The following is a 16504-nucleotide window of genomic DNA, read 5'->3' as shown; positions in this document are numbered from 1 at the left end:
GTGCCCAGCAGCGATGGGCAGGCCCCGGGCTGCTCGCAGGGAACACCGCTTCCCCGGAGCTTCCCGGGCAGCACCGGCGAACCGGCGGGCTCAAGCGTGCACCGAAAAAAGCAGATCGTCTAGCCTGAATTCGTGGATCTTGCTGATTGCAACTGAAACCACCCCCTGACTTGCCAGCCGCTTGCTGAGAGAACAGCCACCACACGGCTGTGCCCTGGCGACCCCATTTATTTGCTTCCATCCAACCGCGTTCCCGGTTTTCTAAGCGGAGCAAGAGGGTGGAAACAGCGCTCCACAAACGGTTCCTGACCCACTTTCTGATTTCCCGCAGGACAGCCCCGCTATTAGCACACAGCTTCTTATCCTTCAATGATAAAACTTTGTCCTGATGGAGTATCCAGCTACCGGGTGTTTTCCACCCGTGCAGCTAAGCACTCGTATGAAACTACATTAGGGCTGGTGCACAACAGGGAGTGGCTGTGAGGAAAAGTCCAGCTGTGCTATCGACTGCCATTAAATGCTGTAATTTGTACTACTCTGCTGTACACAAGGGCATATATAAAGTATTTTACTGGATAGACATTCACACACCTCATGTAAATCAAGCACGAACATAGGGATGTAGGAAATGTTTGGTGACATACCTGTCTGGGGTAGTGTCTTTGCAACTAACCACAGCCTTGTACTGCTGCTGTGTCAGCCTGTGGCTCTTTCCGCATTGAATACAGCAGTTAAACAATGCCAGCAGAGACAACAGCAGCTTTTCTGCTTAGTACTTCTGTGGTTCCGAGTCTCAGGCACATGTATACATATTCACATGCCAAACACAGACACAGGAATGCAGTATTTTGCTGTGACCTCATGTTATACATTCTAGTCACCCCCAGTTCCAAGTCCCCTAATTTAGCTTCTAGACAACTCTGTGTCACCCAAATACACAGGCAATTTTCCAACATCTGGAAAGAAATTACTCCAAATTTACAATGTAAGGTCTTGGGTCTTCCCATCTTCTTCCAAAATGTGCCCTATTTCCATACTTCACAGCAGTATAATTCCCGTCAATGTAAGCCACATTCTTGTTTTCAGAAGTATGTAATTGAAGCAATCCATCTTTATTCCTGAGAAACAGTCTTTCAGCCGGTTTTCTTTCTCGGCACTAGATGGCAACCGAATATTGCATGGGCGACAGATCCCCATTAAGCAGCATTTGGATGGAGCTGAATCACCCCTAAGAAGAAATAAATTGGATCTGATACCCAGAATCAATCCCATCTCCACGTCTCGCCCAAAAACCCTCAATTCTGAGGACTGTGGAAAACGAGACAAACGAAGACATGCCTTCTGTTGTGCTTAATAATGGAGTTCTGCACTCCCTGCGGTGCTTGAGAAATGGAACAGGAGAGATGAGCAGCCAAGACTTCAGCAGGATGCAGAAGTTGCCTCCTTCATTCCAGGAAAGGTCCTTCTGAGCACTGAGAGCACATCAGCAGCCTGGTGAGGTGAAAGCTTATCTCTTGGTGTATACAAAAACCGGGAGCAAGACAAATACAGAAGACAAGATCAGGACATTGAAGAAACAACTCTACTCCTAGCCTAGCTGAACTCCACCAAACAAGACAGGACTGTGCCCAGGAAGGGGTGATTTCCCCTCAGTGCTTCCTAACACTGTTTTCTGCCCTCCCAATAATGCTTTTCCCCCTTCCCAGCTAATTCTTCCCTCCCTTCCCTTACGCTTTGCACGAAAGCTTTTCCCCTCCAGCACCTTCCACGGAAAGCCTTTCCCCACAGCCCACGGCCACATCCCTGCAAACCCTCCTCCCTCACACACCCGGCGCTTCCCGACGGATCGTTCCTCTCCCCCTCACCTCAGCCCTTCCAGCGGAGCCTCTTCCCGTCCTTCCGCACCTCCTCACACAACCGCCGCTCTCCCTTCAGCACCGCGCTCGGAAGCCTGGCCCTCCCCAGCGCTTGGAAGAACCTGTCCCGCTTTCCCTTTGAATTCCTCGCTGTTTTCCTCAGCATTCCTCGACTTTCCCGACAGAATCTTCCCCTCTCAGTCAGGGCAAACCGGTCCCCTCACATCTTCCACCTCACGTTTCCCGCCTAAACGCGTCCCCTCAGCGCCTCATGAGGAAAGCCTTTCCCCTTCCTCCCTCAGCGCCGGCCTCCCGCATGGATAAACGTCGGTTTTCCTCCTTCTCCTTCACTGCTTTTCCACATTGCCCGCCCGTCCTTCTCCTTCCTGCATTCCCCATGGAAATATGCCTTTCTGTTCGGCCCTTCCTGCAAAAACCTCTCACCTCAGTTCCCCCTCAGCCGTTCCCGCTAAACCTGCCCCGCCGGCTGCAGTGCCGGCTCCTTCCTTCCTTCTTACTCTGCGAAGGCACCCTGCGAATCATCTGGTAGTTCTGGAACAATTAAATTAGTGACTTAGTTACCTGAATTAATTACCTGAATGTGTATATCTAGGTTTACAAAGGGTCTACATGTCCAGAGATGTCATCTGGAAAAGTCTCCCACCACAATCAGTTTTCTTGGCGCACTGTGTAAATCCTGTACTATAATGTGCCATCAAATGATATCAGCTTTAAATCAAATGTAAATATATGTCAGCAAAGCAGGCTGAAAATGCTGCCAGTGAATTTTAAAGGCTAAATATGTGCCATGAACATTTCTGCATCAAAATCAAATCCTTTTGGGTGAAAATGAAGTGAAACAAGGGATTTGGGCAATTTTTTCCTAGATGAGATCAATGTGTAAAGACAGGAGATGCAGTGACCAGAACCATGGTGGAACAAGAGCAGTCAGGGTAGATTCACTCAGGCTAAAAAGACCCCATCCAAGCATCACTGCTATAATCCCTTAAGCCTTTAACAGGAGGGTGACACGGGTAACTGCTGCCTGCCACTTCTCTTCCTTTCATCCCACTCTTCCTAACCTTTCTTTCGGAACGCAGTGCCGAAAGAGAGCAGCAGTTTGATGTCCTGCAGGACTCCAGGTCTCCGTGGAAGCAAAACACCAGCTTTCACTTGCACCTCCAAAGCAAGCCGAGCAGCCTCGCCTTTTATGTCCCACAAAGAGCGCTATCATCATTGAATTAAGAGAGATGCTCTGCCTGAGGCACAGGCTGTTTCCTCCAGAAGATTCAAAGTCGAGGTCAGGCTGAACTTGGCTGCTCCTATTTAGCACAAAGCAATGGGGGAAGAAAGGCTTGTTAACAAGTGTATCCCTCGATTTGTACCCCTGCAGAAGCAGGGCTTGATATTTGTGCTGGAAATCACTAGGCAAACACAGAACCATATGTATAGAACAGTGTGCCAGATGGATTTTTAATACCCAGGTACTTGTGTATGTAGTAGTTGCCTTAGAAGCTATTTCCACTTCTCCCCAAAGCATTAACAGCCAGCTTCTTGGTAGTTAGAGATCAGCATACTGCCATTTGATTGATAGATTACAGGATCTGATTGTAACCCCGAAGGTACTCTGCATGTTTGGGGAATTACAAATACTGGATAAAGCTTTCTTTCACTGTGCAATCTCACAATGGCTTGTGGGAGTTAAATTAACAGCACATCTGTGTACGTGGCATTTTCCCCATTGTTGCTGAAACGTCTATACTCGTGGTGGAAGGAAAAACCTGGTTATCAATGGGTCAGCAAATTCTTTGCTTAATATCACATAAAATGAAATAGGGAATACTCTGATTTTTCTTTTCCAGACACCAAGGTATGCTCAATTAAACCTTAATCCACCAAAAATGAATGAGAAACTATGAGATAGTGTTTCCCACATTCCATTTATAACGCATTTATAAGGGGAAAAATGATAAAAATAATCCTCTAGAGAATTACAGAATTTCCTCCATCAGGAACTACATTCTTGTCCCCTATTTTGCTCATCTCTCCTTTGCCTAGCATGCTATTGCAATGCAATCCACAGAGACAGATGTGTGAAGATGTGGGATGACCACAAATAACATCTCTGTTGTATCTGCTAGCTGCTGGTTTAGCAGCTAACTGTATCCTACCGATATCTGCAGAGGTGCCTATAGAAGACAGTGACACACAGAACTGTAAATTAGATTTGGTGCTCAGCTTCCTCAGACTTACATCAATGTTACCACACTGAACAGTGCTGGCTGCATACTTTTGTATGTAGCTTGAATTGGTAACAAAGATGGATTTAGGAGTTAAAGGTCCAATAGGGATCATTTATATTCCAACCAAAGACATGGAATAAATGGGTTTGGCTCAGTGAGTTTTCATACAAAATTTCACACGAGGCTTCCAATAGGTGAAAGACTGAAGTGATTATCTTAAGTGTTGTGCCTTTCCCCTGCTTTTTGACACATAAAATCATGAGCTTCTTGTAGCAGGTGCTGTGACCTCCTGGTTGCAAGGAGTAATTTAAGCTGCACCAGATGGACGTCTCTAGCCCAAGCTGACACTGCTTCCAACAGGAGGCTGGGCTAGATGACCTCCAAAGGTCTCTTCCACCTTGAACTAGCATCACCTAAACCTCTCACAAAAACAAATCAAGTATTCAGAGAATAAATCTCTTCTCATTTTCCCATTAATGTTGCAATTTTACAGTAGGCAATGGAATAAATACCATTAGGAGCAGTCTTTGGGCAGATTTGCTCACTTCGAGTCAAACAAGATCTTGAACCATTAAATATCTGTGATGTTTAAATTTCTTTCCATTATTCTCTTCATTTATTAAGGTGAACGCCAAGGTGGTACAAGGCTCGTTGTTTATACATTTCATTTTCACATCTGGCAATTCACAACAAGATGAAGAACAGAAGAGTAACGTTTGGCTGACAGAAGCTGAGAGAGATACACAAAATCAGTGCCGCTCTAATAGCCCTGTGAAGAACTGGCTACAGGAAAGACTGACCCAAGACCTTTGTCCCAGAGTTACTCTGTGTATAAATTAGTTGAACAAAACCACTAGGTATAATCTGTCTTCATGTAAAAATGATGACATTGTCCTTCAATATCAACAAATGACACCATCCTCCTGTTGCCACATTGCTCGATATTGCTTAAATCAAGTACATTGGTGAGTTAATACAGAGAGAACACTGTTGAATTTAGAGTCAGCTGCATGTAAGAAAAGAAAACAAAGCAAGAATAATGCACGAGTAAAAGGTGGTTTTGCCTGATGAAACACAGACCTTCGGTTTCTCAGCCACTCTCACATTACTGAAGGAATTATTAGTACAAATACTGCATTTTGTGAAGGATTCCATACACTTTCTATATTTACCCTCTACTAGCAAGTTTCTACTTCACAACATACTTTCACAAAGAAAAGCACAGGGATCATTCACCAGGGATGAACATGTACACAAACAGACTGCATATAATACTGAAGTATTTTAATAACAGTACCCCTTTACAGAAGAGCTGTTCCCCTACTTTAGCTTCAGGTGCTTGGTGATATAAAGTCATTTTCTCTTACAGCAGTCAACTACACACAAATAACACTAAGTAAAAACTAGCACACTAAATAAACACCTCTCAGATAGTAACCGGCTCTATTTTTGTGTTTATATTAAAGTTCAAGTCATGATCAGCCGAAGTTTGTGGGTTTAAAACCCAAACAACTGAACAACCAACCAACAACCACTAGTTTCAGAGACAAGAACACCAGGGGAGATACAGTTGTCTATGAAGACTACAAGAACAGAGATACTGCTATAAAGGGGACAAATTCTCAGCACTAAGGCACAATAGAATTAATACTAGAGTATGGCTAAAACCTTACTTACTACAGCATTGGGTGAGCAGGTAACGGGCAGTGCTCCTACGCTCAAAACGCTGGGCTACATCAGTGAGCTCTGTGTTTAAGATGCTTTACTTCAGCGTAGCTGCACGCAGCATTCCTAAAAGGTGGGATGTCGGAGGGCAGTGATGGTGCTCACTTACACTGTACTTACTTTATAATTAAGGATCAACTTATACTTGCACAACAAAACGGAATTTTCAGGCTAAATTTATCCCTTTAGCATTGCCCTTTGTGGAAACTACCGCTATGACAGTTCTAGTGGGAGAAAAGCAGGCTGAGTCGGTGGAGGATGTTGATGGTCGCTCAAGCTGACCAGAAAACCCCCGTTGTTTCGGACAGCAGCCAGTCCAGGTCCCAGAATTTGTGAGCAGCGTAAGGCACGATACAAAACCCACTTAAGTCACGAGATTTAGGTGGGCTTTGGATCAAACACACACTTAGCTGTGTGTGGGAACCGGTCTGTTCTCTCTCAGCCTTCACACAACGCTCCCCCTCAAGAAAAAATTCAAGCACATGTCTACAGGCGAGGAGACTCAGGCTTAAAACTGGGGTGGTGTTGTCTTCTCAAGCGGGCCCTCTGTGAGATCTGCTGCTTGCTTTTAAAAACAGGCATCTCCCTGGCACTTGTGGACCTTTTGTGTTAAATCCACCGGGTTCAGGAACCACGTAGGGCTGAAAAGCCACCCTGCGAGGAAGGAAAGCTCCGAACAGCGAAGAAAACCCAAATCCTGCAAGTTTGGGATAGGAAAGCCCTGGCTGCGAGAGCAGTTTGGAGCCACACACACACATACACCCCCTCCCGGTCCCCCCGTCCCCTGGACGAGCTCCAAGGAGAGCCGCTCCGCTCCCGTGCAGCGCTGCGGGGCTAAGCGCGGCGCGGAGCGGCGGCCGGGGCCCCGGCCAGCGCCGGGCTCATGAGGTTCTCGGTGATGTAGGCCACCAGGAGGCAGATGAAGACGAGCATGACGCAGATGGAGCCCCCCACGGCCGTCATGGCGACGACGATGTCCCGCATGGCGGCCGGCTCCACGCGGAACTCCACGCACTGTGCGGGCGGCGCGGGGCGCGGCGGCGCGTAGCGCGGCTGCAGGCAGAGGCGGTAGCGCACGCTGCCGTGCGCCTCGGGCAGCAGGTAGTCGCGGCAGGCGGCGCCCAGCTCCACGCTGTCGCAGGGGAAACGCGTGTAGGTGCCGTCCCAGGAGCAGTTGAGCGCGAAGCCGCGGAGGCCGGCGGCGGGGCGCGGCGGCCCCCACTGCAGCAGCACGCTGCCGTTGCGCAGCACGTTGGCCACCAGCGCGCCGCTGGGAGAGCGGTGTGCGCGGCAGGCCCGCGCCTGGCACTGGAAGCCGCGGGCCGGCGTGCGGAAGCACAGCCGCCCGTCCGCAGCTCCCTCGGCCCCCACCTTGTAGGGGCACCACGGCTCTTCCGACCCGGACCCGTCTGGCCCCGCGGCGGGCGGTGCCTTCAGGGCGGGCGCCGGCGCCCCGAGGCAGAGCAGGGCGAGGAAGGGCGGCAGCAGGCTGGACATGCCGGCCGCCGCGGCATGGAGCCGAGCCGCGGTGCCGGCGGAGGGCTGCGGCGTCCCGTGCGCCGGTTATAAACGCGGGCTCCGCAGCCGCTCCGCCGGCCGCCAATGGAGAGGCGGCTCCGCCGTTAACTCTCGCTGGGCTGCGGAGCACCCGCCGCGCCGGGCAGCGCACGCAGGACGCGCACCCGCTCCGGCCGCTCCGTGCGGGGGGGCCCGTAGCCTGCGGCGGGCGGTTCTCGGGGGTCCTGAGCACTGCGCTGCCAGCAAGGGCCGGCACGGTGTCGGCTCAGCTCCCCCCATTCCTCCCCGGTGTGGCAGGCAGCCCCCCGGACTGCGTCCTCAAGGGATGAGGCGAGCGCGGGTCCAGGTACTGCGCACATATGCCGGACGTCGGTGCTCGGGAAGGGTCCCGGGCCACCGCATCTCACGACCGGCAGGGATCAGGTCCAGGACAGGGCTGGAGAAAGTCACCGAGTGTGGTCAAAGAACTGGGGGGCACCTGGATTTTTTTTAATGGGTATGGCTACAGACCGAGGCTGCGTTAACCCCTTAGGACCAGGAATTCACAGAAACTCTGCAAGGATGTAATACAAGGAAAAAGGCTTGAGTCCCTCATGAGGACTGCTGCTAGCAGCGAGGAAGCTGCACTAGTCTGTGAGACCAAAGGGAAAAGATACTCCCCTTCTTCTAATAAATGCCATCTTCCCCTCCCTGCAGCAGGACCAACCCACAATCCATCCATCTGCTCTAGCCGCTCATGTTGCAGCACAGAAGAAGGCTGGAGGAGATAGAGCAGTGCTCCATCCCAGCATTACACCGTAACACTTTCCCAGCCCTTGAAAGATTTCCACTAGACTTGTCTAAATGTGGCAACAAGAGATCTCTAATGAAATAATAGTAAAAATACATACTTAAGCAATGTTTGAAGAGTCTCTGAGCAGTTAAATGGGCAAAAGCTGCCTTAAGTCCTGCCTTTTCTGGTTGTTTCTTTCTGGTTTATCTTTTGATCAGGTTTTACATAGTGTCCTGTTGTAGGTTTTATAGCAGAACAGAAGCATTTATCTATATTTAACTTGTAAAGCAGAACAATTATCACATTACATGTTTACCACTCCCAGAAACATGCCTAAACACATTGGTGTAGTGTTTCTTCACTGTTACCTGTTTGGAGATACAAGATCTGCAGATGACTGTGTAAGTTTCTTCAAAACTGTTTATTGGCTTACATTGTAACCTTGATATAACAAAAATAAGATTCTGAAGCCTGGTTTTTATTTCATAGCCTAAATAATAAAACCCAAACCCAAATCATACACCTTGCACTTCATTATATATATGAAAATAACACCTTCAAAGGGTAATTTGCAGCAATAAGGAATTTACTTAAGTTTTGTTTTCTGATGCATTGAACATGAACATGACTTGATAGTCTCGTGTCAGGACACCTTTTCCTGTCTGAAAGAGTTGCCTTTTAAAAGTGTATGGTTCCCTTAAGGAAATTTTAAAGCATAATTTAACAATACCAAGTAGTTTTTAAACCAGCTATAGTGTTGGGGAGGAGGTTGTCTATTTGCCTGTATAAAGTTGCTAGAAATCTCTTTTGATAGCAGGAGGCATCAATAGGAATTAAAGAAAAAGCAGGATCAGCATAGAAAAGGATGCTGAAGCTGTAGTAATGGGTGCTCTCCTTGGAAAACACTGGGTTATCACACAACAACAGGAGGTGCTGTGCTGCTGAAGGCACTTCTTGGTGGCTGAGGCAAACTTACCTGTGGAAGTTCCAGCCAGGATGCAAAACTGAAGATGTGGCAGCCCTTCCCAAGAAACTTGTGGGTGTTGAGGAGATGGATAGAGCCAAACCAAGCAAGTTTCCATCCTTGAACTTTGTGCAGTTCTACCAAGAGCAAGTTGCACTCCAGAGCTGTCATTGTTTCAGTGATCACGGTCAAGATCTGACACCAGCCTCTGATGCTGCTTAGGATTTGCTTTGAGTTCTCTTGAGGGATCCATCAGCAGGGTCTAGTGTTTAGTACAGGAAACGAAAATGGTTGGCACAGCAGTGAAGGAAGGCACCCGATGGCACGTGCCACATCACTTGGCTCTGGACTTCATTCCAAACTTGCATTTGAAGTTGCAGAAGAGGCAAAACCAAGTTAACCAGAAGCTGTGAGAGCCTCCTCTTTCCCAGAATGACTGCCAAGATTACCAGGAATCGGAATAATCACATTGTTCCCTTTGGATTCACATCCTGAACCTCTGACTTCAAGACAGTAGTACACCTGTGCACTCACTTCCATTTAGCCATTCACATATGGTCGGAATAACTGGTTCTCTGGTTACAGCCTGGAGCAGGTTTGTTGTTGGGCAGGACAGTGAACACCCCAACCTCTGTCAGGGATACTTACACCTAACTCATCTTTTCCATGGATATTGATATTCTCTAACACTAAAGTAGCACAGAGCTCAGAAGAACTGCTCACTCCAGGGGATATGCAGAGAGTTCACACAGGTTCAGGGCATTCTGTCCTCCATCTATTTTCAGATGTCTTAGAGAAAAACATCTCCTTAAACTCCTATTAGATTGTCACACTTTAACCCCTAAAAAATGCCATGTAAGGTTTAATAATCCTAAACAGGCTTCCAAGAAGTGGATTACAGAGAAGTAGGCTTCATTAGACAGAGCTTTCATTTAACTAATCAACAGGCATATGTTTTCCTCATCTGTGCCTTTATTTGTGAGGGCACAGTATGTACTATTTATTAATTCTAATTATCCAGCTGAAGCTGTGGCCAAGTCACTTCATACTTTGACATCATGTGAACCCTGTGTGCAGAACTCTCAGCTATAGCATCTTGCTGGAACCCAAAGGAAAATAAAGAGCAACCCATCACAACCTTTGTAACACCACTACAGGTTAACTTACCCTGTGTCCTCTGGACTTGTTGCTAAGCAAAAGACCATTATTTATGCAAGAGACAAGCAGAAACACATGCTTTGGCTGGGTCAGTCTGCCAGCACTGGCTTCAGAGAGTACTTAGTCTCACTGTTTGCTCTCTTTGTAATCCAGCTGCTTTCTAAAACCTTCTCCAGTGCCCCAGCCTGCAATAAAACAGCCTGGACTTCTCAGATATATTGCTTCAACAGTTCACTGCTCAGGAAAACCACTATTATTTGCTTTAAGCAGTGAACTCCCAGGCAGCATATCAAAGTCTGTAACAGCCCATACTGCAGAGCCAACACCATGGGTTTCCTGCTTTTTCTGGTTCTCCTCCACTGGGTTTATTGTCTCTTGTTTCATCTCCTGTTAGAGGAAACCATGACCGAGTATTAAAATGGGGGCAACTTGGTATAGGCTAGATAAGGAAGCACTGACCACTCACAGCTTACCATTTATGCAACACCATGCTAAGTTTAGTCTTGGATACATCCAGGGCAAAGAATCCCTGGAGGAGAGATGCTCAGCTCTCAGCTAAGGGCAGCACATGACATATGGTTGCTAAAGCATTCTCCTAACAGGCAGCTTTACATTCAGGGCCGAGTTGCTACAGTTCCCTCCAAGTCATAACTTTGAGGATTACTCATCCTAGACATGCAAAAGCAGAGCATTTGCCTCCTAATTTAGCTAGCTGCTGCAGCCTCTCTGAGTCAGCACGCAGTCTCACCCCCACTGGAGGTCTATTTCCAGCCCTTGATTCACTTCCAGTGAGGTCTGAACTTATGTACTCTGACACTCAAAGGCTAAGATAAGCACGAAAGAGGAGTGAATGAAGTTCAGCAGACCAAGAGCTGTACCACATATCCCACTGGGGCAGCTTGGGCAGGCAGGTTTGAGGCTCATGCCACAGACTGTTGGTCATTGATTCCGCACTGAGCTGTGAAACAACAGCATCTTGCCAGCCCAGCTGAGGACTGGAGACATTTTTGATCAGGATGCATCCAAAATGATAACTGCAACTCCAGCTGATCCATCCTGAGTGTGCTATTTATAGCAGACAGTGGCGGCCGAGATTGATTGCATCATACAGCAAGGTTGGCAATAGAAAGCACTAACACAGCATTAACTGTTTCAAGTCACTCTGGATATCTTAAACCCATTACAGTTTTGCAGTGAGCTCCTTAGTGGGCTATGTGAGCAGCTATGGCACTTGGCTAACAGACCTTTTCCTAGACTCACTGGAACAGCCTCTGGCTGCTGCTTTGCCTCTGGCACCTTTGCTTATTCAGCCCAGAGCTCATTGTGTTGGTAGGAAACACAAGCAGAGTAAAAACAGAGAACCAAACCACCCTAATGACATGTTAACTTCAAGCTCCATTAGAACTAGTGGAAGAAAGAGAATTAATATTGTCTGAGTGAATAAACACCAGCTTATTGGGAGATCCTGTTCTCCCAAGTGTCTAAAAGCGCTTACAAAATATGCTCAAAGGAAGGGATTCAAAAAAGCATAACTAATTCAGATAGAGAACAAAGAGCTCTCCCCTGGTCCTTTATCCGGTCACAACATTTCAACCACAAGCTGTTTGATGAGCGAGCTCATGGTGATGAGTAAGGAGGAGGCAGCTCAGATGCATGGGTCTTGCACAAGGTGGGAGATGTGACAGCTCTGCCCTGTTCATATGACTAAGCCGGTCCAGGCTTTGAGATATCATTCTCTGTTTAGCTGCCTCCACTTTATGCTGGGGGCCAGGGACTCCAGCTGACTCATTCCTCCTTTCCTTCTTTCTATCTGAGGTCAGGCAAGATTTGCCTTGGAGTCTAAGTACTGCAGATTTCAATCTACTGAATCAACAGAACACCAGAAATACCCTGATTAAAAACCAGACCTGTCCAGAAGGAACAAGATTTATCTTAGCTCCCTGACAAACGCTGGGAGACTGGAAAGAAGCTGAACGGGATGGAATTGCATTAGCTGGGCTCCAAATACTCCTCCATACTATCATGAGTACTCTTATTTTTTTCCCCCTCCTGTGCCCCAAATTCCATCCTTAGCAAGCCTCTCATGCTTGCTTGGTGCTAACAGCTTAGGGAGGTACCAAAAGCTGAGTGTACATCAGTAGGATAAGGAAGGAGGAGGTTATGGGTCTGAGAGGCAGAGGTGGGCTGGATATGTTCCGACACACTCTGCTAATAGCCTGAGGAGGGACAGCTCTGCTGGGATGCTGCAGCTGCACCATAAATAGGAGTAAGGTTGGAGCATACCCATCACAGAAGTGGATGTCTGCTCCCATCCTGCTGCTTGCATTTGAAGACTTGAAACAGCCCAGCAGGACAGTGACATCTCAAAGCCAAAGAAAGACCTCTACGGGGTTCTACTGCAAATCACTGGGAAGCATCTCTGCACCAGGAAGGGGATCCAGTCATTCATATACACACATGCACACACACAGACACACACAGGCTGGTACGTGGTCGTTTCTGTTGGTGCTCATGGTTAGTTATCACCCTTGCATTACTCCAGACAAAAAGCAAGCTAACTTCCTCTCCACCTTATTCTGAGGGGAGCAAAGGATGCTTTAAAGAAACACTACTGAGCAAAGTATGTTATGAAGACAGATTCCTTTGTATTAGCAATCAGTCGAGTCAGTCCAGGGACCAGTTCAGGCTCCCCTCTGCTGCCCAGGGGGTTAAAAAAAAATAAGAAAAACTCTCCAGCTTGGGAGGGGAGAGGGAAAACGAGAGGGTGAAGAACACAACAAATCAAAAAGTGCTTCTAAGAAAAGCAGCAGGATAAAACCCATCCCTACAGTCTGAGAGCACTTCCATGCTATTGATTGGAGAGGCAGCAATGGCCCCCCACATGCAGCTGTGATGCACATCTGCAAGCACCCTGCTCAGTGCCTGCGAAGACCGTTACCTCCTCCTGCCTCTGGTCTGGGCAGTGTTCAGTACAGGAGCCAGTTCCCAGGAGGGGTTCCTGACCCCTCACTCCCAGCTTATTCCACTTTCCTTTAGCATCTTTCAGTAGTAGTCATCCTTTTTGCCATCAGCTCCCTGTATGTTTGCCCGGTCTTTCTGGTCTTGGACAAGTTCCAGGTCATCATTGTCATCCACCTCACCTCCATGATCCTCCTGCGTGCAGACAAACAGCCAGGAAGAAAAAATCAGCAAGGGCTGGGAAAGGAGACCCTAAGCAGCACACTATGCTGCTTCTGAGTGTAGCTGTTCTACTACACAGCTCAGGCTGGGAAATGAAGGAAAAGAGGGAAGAATCAGGAAGTAAAACAGGTCCATCTCTGCCAGGGACCTTTAGGTGTCATCGGCAAGCCACTTAGCCAAGACACAGAGGGGGCACAGGCAGAGCTCCATCCCTTGTTGCCCAGAAGGCACCAGGGTGATCTTCCCTAGTACTTCTGCTCTCAAGCCTGGGTGGCCTCCAGTCCTTCTAGAGGGACTGTCAACTTGACACTGGCTACAGTAGTCCTGGAGCTCTGACACACAGCAACAATACCTGGTTTTCAGTCAAACAGAGGAGCAGTTGCTATCTGACAACTGCGGCCTAACCTGCACACCACCTCCCATGCTTGTTTGCCTCAGGAGTGGGACATCACTTTCTTCTGCCACAAATGCCTTTGTTCAATAAAGGGAGCAGAGGTAAATGGGTCCAGGTTTGTTCTGGAGACCCCCTTCACTGAGCAGAGACAAACCTGAAGTCGGTGCTCACATCTGGTTTCCTGAAAGCTGAGTCCTGCTCAGCTCCTGGCTACCAACATACGCAGGTAACAATCACACCAGAGAGGGAAAGAGGAAGAACCTTGGTGTCGTACAATTTCTTGCTCCTGATCTTCTTGATAGTCATCCATTGGGTCTTCCCTGGGCTTGGCAGGTCTGCCAGCATCCTGGAAAATACAGGAAATCAGATGCTGCTAACAGTGCTCCAGCCCACTCCCACCCCCTGCCAGGGATACAGCTGTCTTGCATTAGAGCCCCAGGTCTGGAACACTGGGAAGCAGATCAGGAATCAGGGGACAGCAGAGACAATGAGGCAGCCAAACTCCATCTGTACTTTCTCCACCCAGTCTCTCTATGCACATGCCAGCAGCAACTGCCCAGCTCCTTCCTTTGTGGAGAGAGGGCCCCAGGGCCCCTGCACACGCTGCTGTTGCCCCAGGACTGCAGGCAATATACAAGTCATTTAGGGCAGAGCTTTAGGGATCACAGCACAGCCCTATTTGAAAGTCAGGTATTTATGTCACTAATTCTTTCCCCATTTTCACTAATCTTCAAGCAGTGCTGCTCAGCTGGTGCCAGCATCTCCCTCTTGTTTGATTTCATTGGCCTGCATGTCTTTTTGTTCTTTTTAAACCTCACTACTAATCATGATTTTAGAGCCTAACAGATAAAACACTCCTTTTAAAAACAAGCAACACTCAGCTGCTTGTCAAAACAAGCTAACATCTCCCTGATGCAGAGGCTGGGTTCAGACAGCAAGCAGCACTTAGCAGGATAAATGGATTCCCTCTGCAAGCAGGCAAGCAAAGAGGCAGAGCTCTCATGTTATGACTGCTGCACACCCACCCCAGGAGCAGCAGTGGCTGCATTGACCAGACCCTGAGCTTAGGGCCATGGTATTGTCTCCGGTTTTGGTCTCTCAAGTGCTTGAAGGGACCCAGCACCTCTAAGGTAATAGCTGTGGAGTGAGCCGTCTCCTGTTCAAGTATCTCTCCAGCCATGCTGCAAATGCAAGGGTTGACTTCAAGAAGCAGAGAGGGCAGGGCCAGGACAAGTTCTGGTACTGAGCAACCCACTGATTCTCATTCAGAAAGGTTTCTCTTGCCTGCCATATCCTTGCAGTTGGATTGTGGATCCATTCAGGAACATGATATTTTCCTTTGGGTCCTTAAGCTCCCTGCCTCCCCCCATTCATAGCTGGGATCTCTCCCTGGCCCTTGCTGGTTGCCCTCATGTCAGTCACCTTCGGTGGCTTCTCCTTAGACTCTTCTTTCACGCTGGGCTCCTTGAACTTCTCCAAACCTCCCACCTTCTCTTCAAAGTCAGGTCTCTCCAGCTCAGCTTCCTCAAACTCATCCTCACCTTGGTTATTGGGATCCTGGGCAGGATCTGCAGCATCATCTGGCATCTGCACAAGAAAAGCCTCTTGTAAATAACCGGCAGCATATCCCCTCGAGAGACAGAAGGTTTGCTGCCTTCCCCAGCAAGCAGGAAGTGCTGGCTGGTAACATTTCAGTCACACCTCTCTTCAAGCATGTTAGTGCTTGAAGGCCCCCCCCCCCCCATCTTTGTTATCCCTCTGAATCACTCCAGAGCCAAGGAGTTTGGTTTGTTATAGAAAGCATCAACTTAAATGGGATAGCTGGATTCTTATTCCAAGCTAGGGCTGCATCCAGCTGACAGCGTTACTCACCATTGGTTCCTGGACAACAGTCTCTTTCTGAGAATGCAAATTCTCCTCCCTCTCAATCACTCCTGCATCTGCAAGGAAAAGGGACAGTTACCAGTGTACTTTCTCAAAAACCAGTGTCACCAGTCAGGATTCCCACTGTTGGGAACAGCTGTATAACTCTATGCCAAGTAGGGATTTGCTTGCTACAGCTGCCAAAGCTGCTTCCTTGTCCCTGAGGCTGGGGCATAAGCACACGTTGAAGCCTGCCCATAACTTCTTGATACATGTCCAGCCCTGGTACTCATATGCCTGCCACCACAGACTGTGTGCTTCTCCCTGCAGCATCAAAGAAGCCTGTGTGACAGTGGTGTTCCAATGGGACAGCAGCACAGCCAAGGCATTTAAGCCATTACTGTAGTTCTTCATTCCAGTTAGGATCCAGAGTTCAAGGGCTGGGGGTCCTCACTTATACCTGCCATGAGGCCTTTTCTTTTCAGGGTAGAATTCGCTTTGATGTGAACCAATTAGCTCTGTTCCTCTAAAGGGGCCTGTTGAAAATCAGGTCAGGAAAACATTAAATAGCAACTAAACACAGCTGTGGGAAAGCATGGGGATACAGAACGTCCTCTCCAAACAGGCATTTGTACACACCATAGCTGTCACCTCAGTGTCACTGTTCTGGAGGGGAGGACTTCACTGCCCAGAGTGAACCTAGCCAATGGTTCCAAATCCAGAGCTAAAAATCTACTGTCAAGAAAGCAGGCTGAGATCATCTTTATAATGTTTAATAGGATGCAAGTCAGCATTTCAAATGAGATCCTCACAGGAGCCTCCGCTCCCAGC

The 16504-nt window shown here is 48.2% G+C and overlaps 2 protein-coding genes across 3 annotated transcripts in view; both read right to left on the bottom strand.

The window, feature by feature from the left end:
- Positions 1-6588: 6588 nt before the first annotated feature.
- Positions 6589-7774, bottom strand: FNDC10 (fibronectin type III domain containing 10). Its single transcript, XM_062620019.1, has one exon. The coding sequence runs from the start codon at positions 7319-7321 to the stop codon at positions 6659-6661; it is 663 nt and encodes a 220-aa protein (XP_062476003.1). The 5' UTR covers positions 7322-7774; the 3' UTR covers positions 6589-6658.
- Positions 7775-9508: 1734 nt separating this feature from the next.
- The window catches only part of LOC134164370 (Golgi integral membrane protein 4-like), a 30029-nt gene continuing 23033 nt past the window's right edge, over positions 9509-16504 (bottom strand). The window contains exons 11-14 of one of the 2 annotated variants that reach the window (XM_062620017.1): positions 15683-15750; positions 15233-15397; positions 14072-14156; positions 9509-13389 (exon numbers count right to left, since the gene is read on the bottom strand). In XM_062620017.1, coding sequence (XP_062476001.1) covers positions 13373-13389; positions 14072-14156; positions 15233-15397; positions 15683-15750 — 335 coding nt within the window. In that variant the 3' untranslated portion in view covers positions 9509-13372. The remainder of the gene's footprint in view (positions 13390-14071; positions 14157-15232; positions 15398-15682; positions 15751-16504) is intronic. The other variant, XM_062620016.1, reaches the window with a different exon arrangement.

This window comes from Pezoporus occidentalis, unplaced genomic scaffold (assembly GCF_034315485.1).
Source record: "Pezoporus occidentalis ecotype Australia unplaced genomic scaffold, CSIRO_AGI_Poc_V1 ctg219, whole genome shotgun sequence".
NCBI classification, from domain to species: domain Eukaryota; kingdom Metazoa; phylum Chordata; class Aves; order Psittaciformes; family Psittacidae; genus Pezoporus; species Pezoporus occidentalis.
This window is presented reverse-complemented; position numbering and strand designations above follow the sequence as displayed.

Bases quoted from the DNA above. Each gene is read 5' to 3' on its own strand.
- FNDC10 (XM_062620019.1), bottom strand. From the start codon at position 7,321: ATGTCCAGCCTGCTGCCGCCCTTCCTCGCCCTGCTCTGCCTCGGGGCG.